General features: G+C 37.5%; 2 protein-coding genes across 3 annotated transcripts in view; one reads left to right on the top strand and one right to left on the bottom strand.

Annotated features, from left to right (window-relative positions):
* Window positions 1-2,431, top strand: part of LOC129786719 (glutamate-rich protein 2) — an 871,459-nt gene that overhangs the window by 361,203 nt on the left and 507,825 nt on the right. The window lies entirely within an intron of this gene.
* LOC129786669 (uncharacterized) overlaps window positions 1-2,431 on the bottom strand; it is a 30,946-nt gene that overhangs the window by 423 nt on the left and 28,092 nt on the right. For both annotated transcript variants that reach the window (XM_055821836.1, XM_055821835.1), the window contains exon 3: window positions 64-1,071. In XM_055821836.1, coding sequence (XP_055677811.1) covers window positions 64-1,071 — 1,008 coding nt within the window. The remainder of the gene's footprint in view (window positions 1-63; window positions 1,072-2,431) is intronic.

Below are 2,431 nucleotides of genomic sequence, written 5' to 3'. Positions count from 1 at the left end.
CTATTTGTGGGAACAGAGAGAAAATTCAGGAATTAGACTTCCCTTAAAACACCTTAAACTTACCTGAAGTAGCGCGGATGTAAAGAGATCTTCTTGCGAGGCATCGAGACGCAGCCAGAAGATTTTCTGCTCTAGCTGCAACAAAAGGCATGCATTTTCAACGGGTGTTCTGGGTGGGAGGGAAATTTCAGCTGAGGCCGTTCCAAAGGCTAATAAGGGAACACCATGCACCTCCAGGACGTGATGTCGAAGTTCAGCACTTGTCAAGGAGGCAGTGCATTCCACAGCGCTGGGACACCTGAATGAATTCTCGAGCTTTGGCACAACAATCTCAATAACACTTTCCGTGGATGTGTGGCAGGATGGTGGACGACGCGTTCCAAGTGTGGGCGTAACAGCTGATGGACCACGCATAACGGACACAGCTTCGGGGCGAATGAAGATCTCACTGGAGGAGAAGGATTTTGTCTTGAGGTTCACATTGTCCTCCGCAAGGGGTGTGAGATGTCGCGTAGAGCTGAGATTATCCAGTGATGTGGCTTTTCCCATGAGCTTGGCAAGGAGTTTCTGCGTGGGTGACTGTGAGGATGATTTATTATTGCTGCCATTATTGGTGCGAATGAAGGATGTTGCTCGCACGGCTTTGGCGCCAAAAAGCTTCTCCCGCAACTTTCCATCCATCTCATCGTGCAGATTGAAGGCATCACGGATGGAGTTGTACACCTGTTCAGCAATGAGAGAGCGACTCAGGTGATACTTTTCACGACAAACAGGGCATTTGTCAGCACGCATTCGGCATTTAGCGCACACGAGATGCCCATTTTGGCATTGAATGGCTGGCGGGGGAATTGTGTCCATGCACACGGGGCACTCCATGGCTGCCAGGATGGTGGACATGCTGGCAGACAGGCGCTCCAGGTTCTGTGGCATTGGACCACAGCAGAGGGAATCAGGGGTGCACTGTGGATCCAACCCTGTGCTCCAAAGGAGGAGGGTTACACGATCTGAACGACTCTTTACCATATTGGCGATTTCCGCAATTCTCATCCCAAGAACATCCTCGCTGTTCACCTGGAGGAATTTTGCAATTGAACTTATTTTAAAGAATTTAAAAATGTGTTAAGAAATTTAAAAAATATATTCTTTAATATTTCGTTTAAAGACTTTTCTAACTCTATCCCACAAAAAAGCTAAAAGAGCCAAAGAATTAAATAATTAAAATTGAAATCTTTTTTTTTTTGGTTAAATAGTCTTCTACCTTAAAGAAAAATTTTATGTTAAAACCGAACTTTTAGTTCTCGTTTTTAATAAATTTTGAAGCTCATAAATTAGTTAGAAAATTAACTTGATAACATGACGCACAGAAAGGTCTTAATTAAAGTTTATTTGAGCTTTATATAGCTGTTAAAAATTATTTAAAAAAAAGGAGCAAAATGTCGTTAACTTTTCCAATTAAAAACTGAGAAAGAGAATAAATTTTCTTATCACCAGAAATAATAATTGGTAGTTCAACTTTATGAGTCCGAAACTAAAAAAAAGTTCCTATTCTTAGGAATATTTTATTTTTAATTAGTTAAGCTTTAATTATTTGCTTTTAGTTCAAATTTGTTTACTCTTAACATTTAAAATTAATATTTCATTTGTTTTAGAATTCTTTAGATTATAGATTAAAACTCTTAAACGCACAAGACTGAGCGATTGGTTTGAAAGCTCAAACCTGCTCTGTTAGCCCCAGTCTCCCCTAATCCTAGAATCCTCAGCAATTTAACTTTTAAGAATAATTTAATCATTTAATTTTAACATAATAAGATGCAATAAAAATCAAGCTTTTTGTGTGGAATCTTTTAACATATAATGATGTTTCTACATCTTTAATGGCTAATTTCTGTGCTAAACAACATTTTACGCAAAATTAACACACGTTTTTTCTCACGAATACGCTCCAACAAACTTTTGCTTGTCTATTTATGTAATTTTTAATGGGGCTTTGTAATGATGAAAAAACTCTCCATTGAGGATTATATGATCACCCACAAAGACTGACTAAAAATTCAACACTTGATTGAATTTATTGGCATTTCTTTTTATTTCTTTAACTTTTCTCAAAAGAAAGCTTTTGAATTTTAATAAAAATTTATTAAATTAGAGCTCTTTTCTTGGACTTTCTTCTGAACGTTCTCAGCGGATTTCTTTGTCATTTATGAGACATCATGATGACACAATTTTAAATTTAATTGCAAAAAGATATTCACCTGAACCACCTCACAGGTATTTTTTTGAGATTGTGTGAGAATTCTCAAGTGGTCCAGGGTAAACACAATAAATGCTTGCAGAAGTTATAAAATTCATTGACACTTTGAAGGCAAAATGAGCCAAAAAAAACCAGCGCTCTTTGGGTGGGGATTGTAAAAGAAATTTCTTCACTTTTTTT

Source organism: Lutzomyia longipalpis, chromosome 1 (assembly GCF_024334085.1).
Source record: "Lutzomyia longipalpis isolate SR_M1_2022 chromosome 1, ASM2433408v1".
In the NCBI taxonomy this organism is placed as follows: domain Eukaryota; kingdom Metazoa; phylum Arthropoda; class Insecta; order Diptera; family Psychodidae; genus Lutzomyia; species Lutzomyia longipalpis.
This window is presented reverse-complemented; position numbering and strand designations above follow the sequence as displayed.